We start from the raw sequence: 17,369 nt of genomic DNA, 5'->3' as shown, positions 1-17,369 counted from the left end.
AGAAAAGTTTCTGCCACATGAAAGTGTCCAAAGTGAAAGCATACTTTAGAAAAGATTTGTTACATGGGACAGAAGTTGATTTTAGACAGCCCCTATTTTTTGCTTAAATAAAAACCAAGAGGCTAAAGCAGTTTATTAAAGTCAAGGGGATAGTAATATTTTATAACAAGGGAAGATAATAGACTGAGGTGAAAAAGTTGGTAAAAGAAATTGGAAGGGAGATAGGTGAAATAAAAAAGGGGGGAAGTAAAATCATAGCCAAACTAAAAACTTCATTAGAGGGACTCAAGAACAGAGTATGAAATTGACATGATAGATTGGAACACAGAACTGAAATCCAATGAACTGAAAAACCAATGAAATTGACATGATAGATTGGAACACAGAACTGAAATCCAACACAGGTATAATTAGTGTCTCTGAAACAAGTGGAAAAGAGTCAGTCCTTAAAGATACTATTGACAAACTTTTCCTAAAGCCCTGAATCTGAGCTTGAAAGAACTGAAGCCTTTCTTTAAGGACTTTTTTTAGAAGATTTTCTAATAAAAGACTAATTTTAAGAATGAGAAATAGGGTTGAGATAGCTGTGGGGTTCTTAGAGGAAGGTTAGTTTGGCCAGTGGCCTATGCTTGCTAAGACGGCACCTTGCAGAGGAAGGTGGAGAGGTATAATTGTAGCACCAACCAGCTGGTGAGTCCTCATGCCTGGTAGCCAGGGAACTGAGACCAAAAAAAAAAAAAGACAGAGAGAGAGAGAGAAAAAAACAAGGGAATAATACTATAAATATAGTTGACCCTAGAACAGCATGGGTTTGAATTGTGTAGGTCCTTGTATGCGAATTTTTTTCCTTAAACATACTGGAAATATTTTTGGAGATTTGCAACAATTAAGATTTTTTTGGTTTAGCTTTATTATAGAAATACAACATATAATACATATAACATATAAAATATATGTTATTTGACTGTTTATATTATCATTGACTAGTCCAGGCAACAGTAGTTTATTAGTAGTTAAATTTCAGGGGAGTCAGAAGTTACTTGTGGATTTTTGACTGCCTGGGGGCACCCTAACCCCTCAGTTCTTCAAGGGTCAGCTGTATATGCATGGGAAAAAAACAAGTTGCTGCTTTAGATGCCAGAATTGAAATGTTATGGTGAAGAACTTCATCTCTAGCCATCTCTAGTCATTTTGGTTGAATGCAAAAGAAATAATACTCTCAGACATGCAAGGGTTGAGAAAGCATACCACCATTATCCTTTCTGCAAGTTTTTCTGAGACATGTTATTCTCAATTAAAAGGCAAATCTAAATAAAGAACACAACAATTGGAAAGCACCAGGGTGAGCGTTGAAGTTACCTCAATGTGCAATTAATAAATGTGGTTATTAAAGAGAACATAACTCAACGAATTAGTCTGAAATGAAATTTCTGTCTATGAATATAAAAATTAGGAGAGAAATGGGTCAAAGGAGTCAATAAGTGTTTTTAAATTTTTCATATTGACAACAAAATAAATAATTTCAAGATTTTTTTTTAATTTAAAGAGAATTACCTATACATGGAACTTTTCATTCTATGAGTTTCAAATCACTTGAAGAAAGAAAAACAAGGCCCATATAGCAAAAGGTATAAAGTAAAAGAAATGTCAAGGAAGTGTTTGAAATAAGGTATAAAAAAAAGATACTAGACAAATACTTTGTTTTATAAATAAATGTAAGTAGTTGGATTTACCCATTAGAAGACAAAGACCAATTGTGACAGATTGGACCACATCTTGATCTTAATTCTTATCTTTATCTTAACATTAAAAATTGTGACATATTCATCCTGAAAGGATAGGTTCAGGCTATTCAACATACTGTATGTTTTGCTGAAATACACTACCAAAATGGCTGGAAATGGTATAGATGATCTTTACTGAATTGTTGGTGACTTCAATGTTTTTATCTCATTTTCCATTTCATAAACTTGAATCTATCCCAACATACTTCAGTGTGAAAAGATAGTCTTGCATTCCCTATTATTTTGCAGAGATGTATATATCAAAAGGAAATATAAGTATTTCACACTTGAAATGGTCAAATTTTATGTGACATGTAAAATATGTGAATTGTATCTCAGTAAAGCTGTTTTTAAAAAGATGAATAGGCCATGGCTTTGATTTGATTATATCTTTACTATTTCTTTTAATATTGAATTAAGATCAAGAAACATTGTTCACCAATACCTGTTGCCTGGGAATAAATCTCTGTGGAGATGTTCAAGTATAACCTTTTTTATTTATAATGCACTGATATTACTGATTCCAGTGTACCTTTTTAAAAGTCTACATCAAACTCAAAAATAACTAACTGGATAGAGAAATCTCTTTTCATGGGTTTTCAGTGATAAACAGATAAAATTTAATTGTGAATTTCTTCCTCATTATATTGATACAAACATTGCACATCACTGGTTTTGCCAACTCTAAAGTGAAATATCTGCTAGTATGTGCATGATAGTAATTGTTTTTTCATACTGTATCCTTCATTCCACCTGATAAAAATGCTTTGCCAATAGCTTGCTCTGGTTTTTTTTTGTGAGAATATTTGTTACAACCTTGTGGCTGGTTTAAGTCCCTTGGCAGTACCTTGACTTGCATCTGATTCCCTGTAAAAGTACAAATTCAAAGAGGATTAAAGATGGTGGCATGAGAGGTGAGAGGTGAGACAGAGGCTTTCTCCTAAAATTGCATCTAATACAAAAATATAATTAATACAATTAATCTTGAAGGAGCAACGGGAAAGAGGACTGCGCCAGACTGCATACACCTGGAGAAAAGAGCAGACCTCACGGAACTGGGTAACATACCAAAGCTGTGGCCCGGCGGGACCCAAGCCCTTTCCCTACCCTGGCTCATTGGCACAGGAAGAGAAACAGAGCAGGGAGGGAGTGGAGGCCTGGGACTGCTGAATACCTAACTCTGGAGACCTGCTCTGGGAGCACAAACCTACATTTCATGGTGCTTTCATGATACTCTAGTGATTACAGGGTTGGAAAGCTAAGACAGGCAGAATTCCGGGAGAGACTGAGATTCCAGCCGCTTGTGGAAAGCAGGGATCCATATCCGGCTGTTCTGGGACAAAAGCTTATGCCTGTGTGCTGGTTCAAGCAGTGGAGACTGACATAGCAGCCAGGAAACATGAAACAGCTCTTTCCTCCCCCTAGGCACCAATACTACTCCCCTGCAACCCCTAACATTGCTTCTGGGGCTGAGCAGCTCCAGAGAGTATAGCTTCAGGATACTAGAGGGTGCCATACACAAATATGAAATGCCAAAGGAACTTGGTACAGAGTAAAATTAATATAACTCCTGAGAAAGATGACATGGACCTCATGACTCTTCCTGAAAGGGAGTTCAAAATAAAAATCATTAACATGACAATGGAGGTACAAAAGATATTCAAGAACTCAGGAATGAATTCTGGTCAGAAATCCAATCATTGAAGAGCACAATGGAGGGTATTAAAAGCAGATTGGATACAGTGGAGGAGATGATAAATAAAATAGAAACTAGAGAAGAGGAATATAAAGCTGAGGCATGGAGAGAAAAAGATCTCTAAGAATGAAAGAATATTGAGAGAACTGTGTGACCAATTCAAATGAAACAATATTTGCATTATAGGGGTACCAGAAGAAGAGAGAGAAAAAGGGATAGAAAGTGTCTTTGAGGAGGTAGTTGCTGAAAACTTCCCCAATCTTGGGAAGGAGATAGTCTCTCAGGCCATGGAGATCCACAGGTCTCCCAACACAAGTAAGAGAACACCAGGACATACAGTAATTAAAATGGCAAAGATCAAGGATAAGAACAGACTGTTAAAAGCAGCCCGAGACAGAAATAAGATCACATACAAAGGAAAGCCCATCAGGCTAACATCAGACTTCTCAGCAGACATCTTACAGACCAGAAGGTAGTGGCATGATGTATTTAATGTAATGAAGCAGAAGGGCCTGGAACCAAGATTACTTTATCCGGCAAGATTATCATTTAAATTTGAAGGAGGGATTAAACAATTTTCAGATAAGCAAAAGCTGAGAGAATTTAGCTCCCACAAACCAGCTCTACAGTGTATTTTGGAGGGACTGTGGTACATGGAAGTGTTCCTAAGGTTTAATAGCTATCACCAGAGGTAATAAAGCCATGGTAAAGAAAGTAGAACAGCTAATTAGTAAGCAAAATTAAATTAACTATCCCCAAAGTCAATCAAGGGATAGACAAAGAGTACAGAATATGGTACCTAATATATAAAGAATGGAGGAGGAATGGGAATAGCCAAGATGGTGATGTGAGTAGAGCAGCGGAAATCTCCTCCCAAAACCATATATATTTTTGAAAATACAACAAATACAGCTATCCCTAAAAGAGAGACCAGAATATACAGGATAACATCCAGGCTACACCCACAACTGCGAGAACCCAGCACCTCATGAAGGGGTTAAGATAAAAGCCCCAGCCCAGCGGTACCCGAGTGCCCCTCAACCCAGCTCCCAGTGGGAGGAGAGCACTCGGAGCAGGGAGGGAGAGGGAGCCCAGGACTGCTAACTACCCAGCCCTAGCCATCCGCACTGGGAGCGCAGACACATAGTGCATGGGGTGCTGGATACTAGGGAAATGGGACAGTAAAACCTGCAAGTGGGTCCCCGCAGCTGGGGACCCTGGGACAAAGAAAAGCAAGTGCTTTTTTGAAAGACTTAAAGGGACAGGGATCCCACAGTTGGGTGGAAACATCCTGAAACAGGCCAGAAGCTGGGAATCCCAGGGAACTCTGGGTGCCCTAACCCCTAGGCGGCAGCACAGCTTGGAGGACCCTCATCGTGATAAACAGCCTCCTGCCCATTTCCCCTTTGATGCGGCTCTGCCATAGTGGAGCAGCACTCTGAGGCAGCAGGGCAGAACTTCTTTCACAGCGGCCGGGCAAGAATTAGAAACCCCGTCTGCGCACAGCTGCCCAGCACAAGCCGCTAGGGGTCACCATTCTCCCAGGAAAGGAAGGCCACAAACCAGCAAGAAGGGACATTCTCCCAGCCGACACATGCACTAGCTCCCCGCAACTACCTCTATGGAAAGGCAGAAGAATTTGATACAGACCAGAATAACCCAGACATCCTCCCCTGAGAAGGAATCTGGGGAGATAGACCTAACCAATCTCCCTGAAAAAGAATTCAAAATGAAGGTCATAACCATGCTGATGGATCTTCAGAGAAATGTACAAGAGCTAAGGGATGAAGCCCAGAGGGAGATTACAGAAATAAAACAATCTCTGGAAGGACTTAAGAGCAGACTAGATGAGGTGCAAGGGGCCGTTAATGGAACAGAAATCAGAGAACAGGAATGCAGATAAGTTGAGGCAGAGAGAGATAAAAGGATCTCCAGGAATGAAAGAATATTAAGAGAACTGTGTGACCAATCGAAATGGAACAATATCCATATAATAGGGGTACCAGAAGAAGAAGAGAGAGAAAAAGGGATAGAAAGTGTCTTTGAAGAAATAATTGCTGAAAACTTCCCCTAAACTAGGGGAGGAAATAGTCGCTCAGACCACGGAAGCACAGAACTCCCAACACAAGGGACCCAAAGAGGACAAAACCAAGACACATAATAATTAAAATGGCAAAGATCAAGGACAAGGACAGAGTTTTAAAGGCAGCTAGAGAGAGGAAAAAGGTCACCTACGAAGGAAAACCCATCAGGATATCATCAAACTTCTCAACAGAAACCTTACAGGCCAGAAGAGAATGGCATGATATATTGAATGCAATGAAACAGAAGGGCCTTGAACCAAGAATACTGTATCCAGCCCGATTATCATTTAAATATGAAGGAGGAATTAAACAATTCCCAGACAAGCAAAAGTTAAGGGAATTTGCCTCCCACAAACCACCTCTACAGGGTATTTTAAAGGGACTGCTCTAGATGGGAGCACTCCTAAGGCTAAACAGATGTCCCCAGAGAAAATAAAATCACAGCAAAGAAATCAGACCAACCAAATACTAACTAAAGGCAAAAGACAAAATCAACTACCCACAAAAGCAGTTAAAGGAAACACAAAAGAGCACAGAATAAAACAACCAACATATAAAGAATGGAGGAGGAGGAATAAGAAGGGAGAGAAATAAAGAATCACCAGACAGTGTTTATAACAGCTCAATAAGCGAGTTAAGCAGTAAGATACTGAAGAAGCTAACCTTGAACCTTTGGTAACCATGAATCTAAAGCCTGCAATGGCAATAAGTACGTATCTTTCAATAATCACCCTAAATGTAAATGGACTGAATGCACCAATCAAAAGACAAAGAGTAATAGAATGGATAAAAAGCAAGACCCATCTATATGCTGCTTACAAGAAACTCACCTCAAACCCAAAGACATGCACAGACTAAAAGTCAAGGGATGGAAAAACATATTTCAGGCAAACAATGGCGAGAAGAAAGCAGGGATTGCAGTACTAATATCAGACAAAATAGACTTCAAAACAAAGAAAGTAACAAGAGATAAAGAAGGACACTACATAATGATAAAGGGCTCAGTCCAACAAGAGGATATATCCATTCTAAATATATATGCACCCAACACAGGACCACCAGCATATGTGAAACAAATACTAACAGAACTAAAGTGAGAAACAGACTGCAATGCATTCATTTTAGGAGACTTCAACACACCATTCACCCCAAAGGATAGATCCACTGGACAGAAAATAAGTAAGGACACAGAGGCACTGTGCAACACAGTGAAGACAAGTAGTGATTCTACAGCATCTTACTATGCTGATGGACAGTGACGTTAATGTGGTTTGTTGGGGGGACTTGGTGAAGGGAGAGCTTAGTAAACATAATGTTCTTCATGTTATTGTAGATTAGTCATAATAAAAGAAAAAATAAATAAGTAAGAAAGAGTGGAGGAGGAAAAAGGAGGAGAAAAAGAAAAGAACCCTTAGATTGTGTTTGTAATATCATATTAAGTGAGTTAAGTTAGACTCTTAGATTGTAAGGAAGTTAACCTTCAACCTTTGGTAACCACAAATCTAAAGTCTGCAATGGCAAAAGTACATACCTATCAATAGTCAACCTAAATGTAAATGAACTGAATTCACCTCAAAAGACATAGAGTCACTGAATGGATAAAAAAACAAGACCTATCTATATGCCGGCTACAAGAGACTCACTTTAAACCCAAAGACATATACAGGCTAAAAGTGAAGGGATGGAAAAATAAATTTCATGCAACAAATAGAATGAAAAAATAGGAATTGCAGTACTTGTATCAGACAAAATAGACTTCAAAACAAAGAAAATCACAAGAGACAAGGACAGTACATCATGATAAAGGGGTCAATCCAACAAGGAGATATAACCATTATAAATATCTGTGCTCTCAACATAGTATCACCTACATATGTGAAACAAATACTAATTGAATTAAAAGGGGAAATAGAATGCAGTGCATTCATTCTAGGAGGCTTCAACACTCCACTCACTCTGAAGGACAGATCAACCAGACAGAAAATAAGGACGGACACAGAGGCTCTGAACAACACACCAGAACAGATGGACCTAACAGACATTTACAGAATTCTACATCCAAAAGCAGCAGAACACACATTCTTCTCAAGTGAAGACAAGTAGTGATTTTCACTACTTTTCAATAATAGATCATTTTCAATAATAGATCATATACTAGGCCATAAAAAGAGCCTCAATAAATTCTAAAAGATTGAAATTGTACCAACCAGTTTCTCAGACCACAAAGGTATGAAACTAGAAATAAATTATGCAAAGAAAATGAAAAATCCCACAAACACATGGAGGCTTCACAGCATGTTCCTAAATAACCAATGGATCAATGACCAAATAAAAACACAGATCAAGCAATCTATGGAGACAAATGACAACAATAATTCAACACAGCAAAATCTGTGGGACGCAGCCAAGGCTGGGCTAAGAGGAAAGTATATTGCAATACAGGCATCCCTCAGGAAAGAAGAACAATCCCATATAAGCAGTCTAAACTCACAATTAATGAAACTAGAAAAAGAAGAACAAATGAGGCCCAAAGTCAGTAGAAGAAGAAGAATAAAGATTAGAGCAGAAATAAATAAAATTGAGAAGAATAAAACAATAGAAAGAATCACTGAAAGCAAGAGCTGGTTCTTCAAGAAAATAAGCAAAATAGATGAACCCCTAGCCAGACTTATCAAGAAAAAAAGAGAGTCTACATACATAAACAGGATCAGAAATGAGAAAGGAAAAATCACTACGAGCACCACAGAAACACAAAGAATTATTAGAGAATACTATGAAAAAGTATATGCCAACAAACTGGATAACCTAGAAGAAATGGACAACTTTCTAGAAAAATACAACCTTCCAAGGCTGACCAAGGAAGAAACAGAAAATCTGAACAGACCGATAACCAGCAATGAAATTGACCTGGTAATCAAAAAACTATCTAAGAACAAAACACCTGAACCAGATGGCTTCACCGCTGAATTTTAGCAAACATTAAGTGAAGACCTAATACCCATCCTCCTTAAAGTTTTCCAAAGAGTAAAAGCATAGGGAATACTTCCCAACTCATTCTATGAGGCCTGCATCACTCTAATACCAAAACCAGGCAAAGACACCACAAAAAAAGAAAACTACACACCACAAAAAAAGAAAATATCCCTGATGAAAATAGGTGCAAAAATACTTAACAAAATATTAGCAAACTGAATTAAAAAATACATCAAGAAGATCATCCATCATGATCAAGTAGGATTTATTCCAGGGATGCAAGGATGGTACAACATTAGAAAATCCATCAACATCATCCACCACATCAACAAAAAAGGACAAAAGCCACATGATCATCTCCATAGATGCTGAAAAAGCATTTGACAAAATTCAGCATCCATTCATCATAAAAACTCTCAAAAAAATGCCTATAGAGGGCAAGCACCTCAACATAATAAAGACCATATATGACACACCCACAGCCAACATCATACTTAACAGCGAGAAGCTGAAAGCTTTTCCTTTAATATCAGGAACAAAACAAGGATGCCCAGTTACCCCACTTCTATTCAACATAGTACTGGAGGTTGTAGCCATGGCAATCAGACAACACAAAGAAATAAAAGGCATCCATATTGGCAAGTAAGAAGTTAAACTGTCCCTGTTTGCAGATGACATGATCTTGTACATAAAAAACCCTAAAGAATCCACTCTAAAACAACTACATCTAATATCTGAATTCAGCAAAGTTGCAGGATACAAAATTAATACACATTAAACTGTGGCATTCCTATACACTAACAATGAACTAGCAGAAAGAGAAATCAGGAAAACAATTACATTCACATTTGCATCATAAAGAATAAAATACCTAGGAATAAACCTAACCAAGAAGGTGACAGACTATACTCAAAACTACAAGACACTCATGAGAAAAATTAAAGAAGATACCAATAAATGGAAACACATCCCCTGCTCATGGATAGGAAGAATTAATATTGTCAAAATGGCCATCCTCCCTAAAGTAATCTATAGATTCAATGCAATTCCTATCAAAATACCAACAGCACTCTCCAACAAACTAGAGAAAATAGTTCTAAATTTCATATGGAACCACAAAAGACCTCAAATAGCCAAAGAAATTCTGAGAAGAAAGAATTAAGCTGGGGGATTATGCTCCCCAACTTCAAGCTCTACTACAAAGCCATAGTAATCAAGACAATTTGGTACTGGTACAAGAACAGACCCACAGACCAATGGAGCAGACTAGTAAGCCCTAATATAAACCCAACCATATATGGTCAATTTATACATGATAAAGGAACCATGGATATACAATGGGGAAATGACAGCCTCTTCAACAGTTGGTGTTGGCAAAACTGGACAGCTACATACAAGAGAATGAAACTGGATGATTGTTTAACCCCGTACACAAAAGTAAACTCGAAATGGATTAAAGACCTGAATGTAAGTCATGAAACCATAAAACTCTTAGAGGACAACATAGGCAAACATCTGAATATAAGCATGAGCAACTTCTTCCTGAATGCATCTCCTCGAGAAAGGGAAACAAAAACAAAAATGAATTCATTGGACTACATCAATCTAAAAAGTTTCTGTACGGCAAAGGACACCATCAACAGAACCAAAAGGTATCCTACAGTATGGGAGAATATATTTGTAAATGACATATTCGACAAGGGGTTAACATCCAAAATATATAAAGAACTTACACGCCTCAATACCCAAAAGGCAAATAACCCTATTAACAAATGGGCAGAGGATATGAAGAGACTGTTCTCCAAAAAAGAAATTCAGATGGCCAATAGACACATGAAAAAATGCTCCGCATCACTAAGCATCAAAGAAATGCAAATTAAAACCACAATGGGATATCATATCACACCAGTAAGGATGGCCAGCATCTAAAAGACTAAGAACAACAAATGCTGGTGAGGATGCGGAGAAAGGGTAACCCTCCTATACTGCTGCTGGGACTGTTACCTAGTTCAACTATTGTGGAAAGCAATATGGAGGTTCCTCAAAAAACTAAAACTAGAAATACCATTTGACCCAGGAATCCCACTCCTTGGAATTTACCCAAAGAATACAACTTCTCAGATTCAAAAAGACATATGCACCCCTATGTTTATTGCAGCACTTTTTACATTAACCATGATATGGAATCAACCTAAGTGTCCCTCAGTTGATGAATGGATAAAGAAGAGGTGGTACATATACACAATGGAATACTATTCGGCCATAAGAAAGAAACAAATCCTACCATTTGCAACAACATGGATGGAGCTGGAGGACATTATGCTCAGTGAAATAAGCCAGGTGGAGAAAAACATATGCCAAATGATTTCCCTCATTTGTAGAGTATAACAATGAAGCAAAACTGAAGGAACAAAATAGCACCAGACTCAGAGACTCCAAGAATGAACTAGTTGTTACCAAAGGGGTTGGGTGGGGGGGCAGTTGGGGAGGGAGGGAGAAGGGGATTTAGGGGTATTATGTTTAGTACACATGGCATGGGGCATCACAGGGAGAACAGTGTAGCACAGAGAAGGCATATAGTGGATCTGTGGCATCTTGCTGCACTGATGGACAGTGACTGCATAGGGGTATGGGTGACAATTTGGTAATATGGGTAAATGTAGTAACCACATAATTTTTTGTTTGTTTTGTTTTTGTTTTTTGTTTTCTTTTTTTTATTTTGGTATCATTAATCTGCAATTACATGAGGAACATTATGTTTACAAGTCTCCCCTCTTCACCAAGTCCCCCCTACAAACCCCATTACAGTCACCGTCAACCACATTGTCTTTTCATGTGAAACCTTCATAAGAGTATATATCAATCATACCTTAATAAAAAATTTAAAAAAGAAAAAAGCACATATTGAAATACATCCCCTGTAGATTTTGGCTTTCTTTAGTAACAAAATGCATCACTTTTTTTCTAGAAAGCATCACTTGGTACTTATTTTATAAATACTTGTTTGTTTTATAATCAAATATAAGTAGTCAGACTTACCCATTAGAATACAAAGACCAATTGTGACAAATATGACCATATCTTGATCTTAATTCTAATCTTTTTCTTAACATTAAAAATTGTGACATATTCATACAGGTCATTGTGCTTTGAAAGTGAAACAAAAACTATGATGTCTTGTGGCCACTGTTCTGACAGACAATGTTTCGTAGCCGAAAGCTGGGAACAAATAGATGACTCAATAAATCAAAGTTTCAAATATTCACTGTATTAATTTTCTACTTATCATTTTCCTTTCAGCTATTGTGTGATACCACTCTTGACCTGACACATTTAGATTTATATTTATTCAATGTATTAGAGTCCTGTTCATTTTTTAATTTATGGTGTTTTTGTAAGTTGCATTATTTCCAGTTCTGTTTTCACTACTTTTACTCCTTCAGTGAATCATTGAACCATTTTTATTATTTGGAGGTATAATAAAGCATGCGCAAAAATGGAGGTTTAATAAATGTAAGCAGCACTCAAAAGTCATGAAAATATATTAGTGGAGATGAACTGAACTTGTTAATTAATGTGAACACATTTTGTAGAACATCAACAACCTTTAAAATCATAATGTTCAATAAAACTATTAGAAAAGTTCTGGGAAAATAATTCTGCTTTCAAACTCGTCAAAGTTATGTGGTTTGCGCTTTGAAAATCACTGAGTCAGAGAACCACAAGGCACTGGGTGTGGCAAGTGTTAGATGTCTTCAGAACGATGTGATGTTGCTGTACAGTAACCCTGTTCCCATGATGCCTATGGGACATGAAGGTTAATGCTTCATTTGGAATTTATTTTGCTTGGATTGAAAATGGGTAAATGTATTAAGATACTTAAAATTTTTTGAACATCTAGTTCCAAACTACTGCACTTCCCACTTTTCATTGTTACTTCCTACTCATCAGCTGATCATAAACCCTGGAGCTATAGGTTTATTTAAATAGAAAAAAAAATGTTTTACTGCTAGATGGGGAGTAGGAGGCAATGAAGGAAGCCAAGAGGAAGGAGATCTAAAGTCTCCACCTTGGGCACATGTATCTTCTTTGATCCTGTAGGCATTTCATTGCCAACTGTCCCCTCTTTTCCTTCATTTCCTCTTCCTCCTGTAAGTACACAGACAATTATGAGGAATTTTCGATTTGCAAACTTAAATATAAGATATATTTTAAAAGCCATGATTTTATTTTCATTTTCTTGCCTGGTGCCTGTCGCTGAAGGCCAGATTCTTCTCCTGTCCCCACCACCCAGTTCTTCCTTTACATATATTGATTATATGATTGACAACTATATAGCAGTCTTATGATTAATTAAGTTACGCTTAAATAATTTGGAATCATGTTTCCTTTCTGTTTCCTGATTTAGTCTTGTGCTACCATTCTTCTGTTATCTAGGATCAAAAATATTATCTTTCATAGTTCGTATTCATTCAGTGTTCCAAAACTTGGTCATTCTTTTCTAAGATAGTGCCTTATTTTCTTCTCTGCTGTGTTCTGATCCAGGTTCCTGTATGCTGAGATTATAATGAATTAGCCAGACACATTGATTCTAAGTGATAATTTTTCTAATGTTCAGTTTATTTCTTTAAAATTACTTTTGTCAGCACTTCTCTTTCATCTGCCCCAAATCCCTAATTTTTAGGAAATGTCTGAAGCCCAATTCTACCTTATATAAATAATCTTGCTTTCTACTATTCTCCAACATAGAAGGGAGTTCTTATTTACTGTGTGTAACTTGTCCCAGTACTTTACAAGTACTTTATTTTACTTCCCAGGTACTTTACATGTACTACAGCTTTAAATCTTCAAAGCTACCCTATAAAATTGATATTTCTGTTTCCTTTTTATATATGAAGAAAAATTGAGAGAAATTATGTGACTTATCCAGCATCACAGTTAGCATGGGTGGAAATGGAATTTAAGTTATCCACCTGTGTTATCCCCCAAAGCCTGCATATTTTCCACATCTGTCTCATAGTGAATTCACCTTTTATCAGGTATCCCTTTCCTTGGTATCCCATAATAGATCTATTCTTAATATCTTACTTTTGTTCATATGGCTCTTTCCTCCTGAAATTCTTCTATTCCAAATTATATCTTCCTTTCAAGTCCAAATTAATCTCTTTTCTGTATGCTTCTCTGAATTCTATTTCTTATCTTTGTTTCCTCAATTTTTGTAGCACTTTTAGTGTCTTACTTTATTTCCTATAATTTATATGTGTTAGTCCTCTGTCCCCAGCTGGGGTAGAAATTCTTTGAAGGCAAAAGCCAAATTTATGTTACTTTTTTAAAGCCCTTACAGATGAAGCCCACAGAGATAGATGCTCCATAAATCCTTATTGGCTCATTGTTCATACAGTGGTATTTTTGGAAGATTTATCCTAGTTTTCAAAGAAATTTAACTGAAATTTAAATAATTTTTCCTACTTATATTTCTTTCTGTACTGTTTTTTAAATAATTAAATGGTAAATTTAAGTTCTAAACTTCTACATTTGGAATCAAATCCTGGGGAGAACCGTATTTTTCACTTTAAAAGTTAATTTCACTGTTTTATCATGCTATTAGAATCAGTTACTTTAATATTTAAGTTCTGTGAATTAATATGAAAAAGAGTAATAATATATCCTGCAAGACTCCCAACTTCCTAATCTATTCTCCCACTCACTCACTTATTTTTGGAATATCAGTCAGAATATGTGACATATTGGAAATCATCTTAAATGCCCTTTCTGTAAATGTTAACTGTTATTAATATGGACTAGTGTTTGATAAGGTTAGTAGTAAATTGAACCAGCTTTGTTCAGAATGAATTTAAGTAATTTTGTTGCTTTTCTATGTTGGGATGATTGCTGTGCTTTAATTATGAATATGAAATATTTTATACTCAGTTTGCTTTGAGTTTAAGTGTAAAAATTGACGTACACTTCCTTTTTTGTGTAAAACTAACCCAATTCTTTACCTTATAATTATTTATTGTTTTTGAATATGTTTGTGTAATAAATTAATAAAAGGCTAATTTATTAGTTTTTCCTGACTATTACTAATTTGGATTGAATTCTTCAGTTATTTTCAAGTATTCCATAGAAGTATTTAGTTTACTCTGGGCTTACCCAGATTTCCTAGTGCTATATACCCTTATTTACCATTTTAATTATAACTGTATTTTTCTCTGGGACTTTTTTTTTTTTCTGTGATAAACCTAGTCTTTTTTCCCCCTTTTTGTTGTCTCAGTATAGGATTAGATGAAATGCTTTCAAAGGGATAACTTTGGTTAGGACTAGAAGGTTTAATGCATGGTGTCCAGGGTTAACATTTTTCTAATTTTCAAGGTATCCCTTTGCAACAAATCACTTCTTTTTGGAGCTGGTTTCTGTTTTATCAACAGATATAATTCTGATTAACTCTAGCAAAAAATAATCTGTTGAAAGGATTCACAGGTTTGAACTAACTAAATAAGTAGGCCTTGGAAAGATGGAAACTAAGTAGAAGCATGAACTGGTAGAACAAATACACTCACTTTTAGAGGGCTTTCATTAGTGATTTAACCCCATTTGCTCTGGTCCTTGTCAAAATTTAATTCCTAGAGGAGACAAAAGAGAGTTGGATCCTTGCCCTCACGCTATTGGTGGTGGTGATGGTAGATTGGATGTTGTGTGAGTGTGGTGGTGACTGGTATACAGGACTATGTGATAGATTGTCCTACTAGAATCATAAGACATTGCAATGAAGTGTACTCACTTAGAGCAGCAAAAAAAGGGATTCCAGACAGAAAAGAAAATGAGATGTCCACTAAGTTTATGTTTTTATTATCCAGTATTCAGAGGTTGACACATACATGTACACAAATCCAGGTTGGTTACTCAAGTCATGTTGCAACTATCCTGTGTTCCATCACAGACATACCTCTGGGGATAAGGACAACCCAACTACTACTTTGGCAATTAGGAAAAATAATTTAATTACAGGGTGATAGAAGATAGACTCTAAGCAGTTAACCTGAGATTGAGTGGTAGGTGACAAAGAGGACCCAAAAAGTACAGATCACAACTAAAGAATTTTAATTTGTCTTAGATGACTTTGAAGGTAGGGCAACTGTATAAAAGGAATAAAAGGATAGGAGATAAAGGTATACTATAAATAGTAATACTGTAATATCAAGCATATACCAAGCCATTTGGTCACCTTATTTATGAATTCTCTTACATGTGGATTAGTCTATCTTAAGGGAGTGGAATGTTTTATAGTGCTTATTAAGTTATTTTTTAGCATTCTTGAATTTTTGTATAATAATCACTTAAATTTTTGTGTTCTAAACTAGATACCATCTGTGACCATACAGTATCAATTGCTTTGCAGTTTTTATTAAATAAAAAGATTGTGATATGCAACAAATAATTGACAGTAAATTGGGAAATAGAAATCTCAAAATTATAGGTTTTGCTTTCATATTTTCTGTAAAATAAAGGATTCCCTACTTTGGCCTGGATAGATACTTTGGAGAACTAGGTTGTTTTTTAATGTATTTGTTTTCTTTTCCTACATATGTTGTCGTGGTTATTTTACTAATGTAGTTGTAATACTATCACTTACTTATTATCAGATTTTATTTTGTTTTTTAGCTGACATCTGAAATGTTTGAAGCGGATCTTGAGAAGGCATTGTTGCTAAGTAAATTAGAATATGAAGAACACAAAAAGGTATTTATACATTTATTGATTTAGATATTTTAGAAGTTTAAGTGGTTAAAGGTTAGAACCAGCCTTTCTGAATTTTGTATAAAAGTTCTCTAAAGTTTGTTAAACATTGATCATTGTACCAAAGTATTATCACAGTTTTTATAATAAGATTCCTCTTCAAGTTTCTGAGAGACAACAGAAACATGTGGACTAAGCTGTCTGGTGATTTGGCCTGTTAGGTAAGAAATTCCTCCACCCAAGATGAAGGGAAGATAGGAAACGAAATTAACAGGCAGGTGATTCGTTTTAACTTGTTTTAAATGAACATACAAAATAAGTAGTTTTAACAATTTAAATAAGTATGAATACAGGAACATCATTAAGAGACCCTCTGCAGAAGATAACACTGAACTGCAATTAACTAAAGTAAATGGAAGGCCATCTGCAATACTTAGGCCTTGTGAACTCAACATTTGTCACTAGGCTGTGGTATTGGGCAGTGTGCTGAAACGCATTCTACAGCTTGTAACTGTAGGAGCATTCAAATAAAAAGTAGTGTTGGTTTCCAGTTTCATAACATTTAAATTCTCACATATTTATTATTGTCATGTAATTTAACATTTTAGTCCTTTACAGGTCTTGGGAACTTGATATATGTTCAATTTGAGATTACTTAGAGGTTGATGATAAATGACCTGTGGTCATACTTAAGGGCCTTTAATGTATGTCTTTGTACATTTGCTCCTTCACTCAGGGTTAAGTGAAGAGAGGAATTAAAATTCACAGCATATGATTTTTCTGTTTGTTTAGTAGCTCAAGAGAAGGGTTGAAAGTTGCTGGTGAAGTGGACTTTTTCATTTTCCATGCCCCTGTTCCTGTGACACTGAACAATGAAGAATAACTGCAGTCTTTATTGTTACTTGTCCATTTAGATACAAAACTGGCAGTTGCAAAGATGGGCACAGCCAGCCCTACTAGGATGAGTCACTTAAATGGAAAAGTCCTCCTGACTTGCTTATTTGGAGATTAAATTTAGCAAATAGAGTATTATCCTATGATAACAACTTGTCTAGATTCTGATATTAAAAGATTAGCTATAGCTATAGAGGAGGA

The 17,369-nt window shown here is 36.2% G+C and overlaps 1 protein-coding gene across 3 annotated transcripts in view; it reads left to right on the top strand.

Annotated features, from left to right (window-relative positions):
* Positions 1-17,369, top strand: part of GKAP1 (G kinase anchoring protein 1) — a 78,681-nt gene that overhangs the window by 22,361 nt on the left and 38,951 nt on the right. For all 3 annotated transcript variants that reach the window (XM_037023524.2, XM_037023522.2, XM_037023521.2), the window contains one exon: positions 16,200-16,277. In XM_037023524.2, coding sequence (XP_036879419.1) covers positions 16,200-16,277 — 78 coding nt within the window. The remainder of the gene's footprint in view (positions 1-16,199; positions 16,278-17,369) is intronic.

Source organism: Manis javanica, chromosome 2 (assembly GCF_040802235.1).
Source record: "Manis javanica isolate MJ-LG chromosome 2, MJ_LKY, whole genome shotgun sequence".
NCBI classification, from domain to species: domain Eukaryota; kingdom Metazoa; phylum Chordata; class Mammalia; order Pholidota; family Manidae; genus Manis; species Manis javanica.
Note: the sequence above shows the minus strand (reverse complement) of the source record. Positions and strands in the feature narration are given on the sequence as shown.